The following is a 1,862-nucleotide window of genomic DNA, read 5'->3' as shown; positions in this document are numbered from 1 at the left end:
CGTAGAGTGTATTATCGACTAAGAAGTAGCTGAGTAGGACAAATGGTAAGTACTGTGGTGCGCGAACACTGAGCATACTAACTCCAGCTATGCTAAGTCAGTCTCTAGGTGGAATCAGATACTTGAAAAGATGTTTAAGTGTTCACCAGTGACAGTGAGTGTGTTTTGGTTTCCTAGTTACTCTGCCAATAAGCTGGTCGATCCATTAACAAATCAAAGGAGAGCTCAGATTCAACATATTCTTTAGAAAAATGGTCGTCGAGAGAGAGTGACAACAGAACCGGATAGAGATTTAGGGTTCTAAGGGTTTGGGGAAAAATGACTTGCTCCTTATTAGTGTGTTAGGCTTTGTTCTTGGATCATATGGGCTTGCAATGCTAACAATAAGAAATACAAAGACAAAAGTAATTATGAGACCAAAGCTTCAAGTATGATTTTGTGTCTAAAACAAAATTTGAGAACTTGAAAAAGAATCAAAAAAAAAATTGGAAAATAAATCATTTTTTAGTATGAAAAAAGAATTAAAATGCGTGATGATTATGAAATTAGAAGAATTAAAATGCGTGATGATTATGAAATAAGAATCAGAACAATGGTTACAAAAATTACTTAGCATGTAGAGGAGGAGGCCTAATCTGTCAATAAGACTGATCACCAATGGAGGCGATTGACCGCGGTTCTCCATCGGCGGAGATTGACCAAGATTATCCATCGGTGGGGATTGAAACTGGATGGGAACTGAAGGGAGATCTAAAACTTGCTACGTAGGATATGAATTAAGAGGAGAAGTCGAAGATTATTAGATTATAGATAACAAGAGGACGAGAGGATTGGTTTATTATATAGAAAGAGCGTGAGGGGGTAAGATAGGCCAACAACTTTGCCAACGCAGACGTCCAATGAATGTCTTACACCTGTCAAAAATCTTACCCGATTACGTCTCTCTTTTTTTTTATTAGTTAATGATTCGGTCAACACAAAACTTTGATTAAGGAGATAAATTTAAAGATTCCCGGATTTTACGGCCTTACCATAAACGTCAAGATTTTATATAGATTTAATATTAGGTGATAATTGCTTTCTTTTTTCTTCAGTGATAATTGCTTTCTTTTTTTCTTCGGTGATAATTGTTTGCATTTGTAGATTCCCAGATTTTACGGCCTTACCATAAACGTCTCTAATTTATACTCCTATTTAATACTAGGTGATAAATGCTTTTTTTTTTGGTAATGCTTTCTTTCTTTGGGAAAAAACCCGAAATAACCACCATCTAATTTTTTTTTTGCCGTTTAATATGTGTAGTATTAAATTTGGAATAAAAATACGTCACTTAATTTCGGTTGTTTTTTAAAACATTCGTTGTTTAAAAAATGGTAAAATCGTACATCCGAGATAACGACTGTTAACTTTGCTAACGGAAGCACTAACTGTAGTTAAAACTTAACCCATAGTTGTTTATATATATATATATATATATACATACTCTTTGCCAAGTTTAACGAATTTCTTGTGGTCAGGTGGTTAAATGTGTGTAGACTTTTCATCTGATCTAGGGTTCGAATCCCCTTCGGACCTTTTAGACGTTTTTTTTTTTTTTTTTTTTCCCTTCTTCTCTTTTGGCTTTCTCTTCTCCTACTGAACAATGGCTTTCCAGACCAAATCATAAACCCAGAAATTCAGAGATCGAAAATTTGATGCGTTGCAATTTTCAAGCAAATCCATGTCCTGCAGATTCGTCCAGTAAAAACTCAATCGGTAGAGAATGCAACAATCGTGTTTACTTTTTTTTTGGGAAATTGTAATTGAGAATTCACCTATGGAAAATGTAACGAGATCCTTGTTAACGGAGGGAAATACTAAAG

General features: G+C 34.7%; 1 protein-coding gene across 2 annotated transcripts in view; it reads right to left on the bottom strand.

The window, feature by feature from the left end:
* LOC9309274 (60S ribosomal protein L37a) overlaps positions 1 to 1,056 on the bottom strand; it is a 5,302-nt gene extending 4,246 nt beyond the window's left edge. Inside the window, exons 1-2 of one of the 2 annotated variants that reach the window (XR_002330903.1) lie at positions 610 to 1,056; positions 134 to 377 (exon numbers count right to left, since the gene is read on the bottom strand). Coding sequence is in view for 1 of the 2 variants with exons in the window: in XM_021020401.1 (XP_020876060.1) it covers positions 610 to 712 (103 nt within the window). In the remaining variant the exon portion in view is untranslated. Of the gene's footprint in view, positions 1 to 133; positions 378 to 609 lie in introns of those variants that run through there. The other variant, XM_021020401.1, reaches the window with a different exon arrangement.
* Between the last annotated feature and the right edge of the window lie 806 nt (positions 1,057 to 1,862).

The sequence above is a fragment of the Arabidopsis lyrata genome, assembly GCF_000004255.2.
Source record: "Arabidopsis lyrata subsp. lyrata unplaced genomic scaffold ARALYscaffold_6, whole genome shotgun sequence".
In the NCBI taxonomy this organism is placed as follows: Eukaryota; Viridiplantae; Streptophyta; class Magnoliopsida; order Brassicales; family Brassicaceae; genus Arabidopsis; species Arabidopsis lyrata.
Note: the sequence above shows the minus strand (reverse complement) of the source record. Positions and strands in the feature narration are given on the sequence as shown.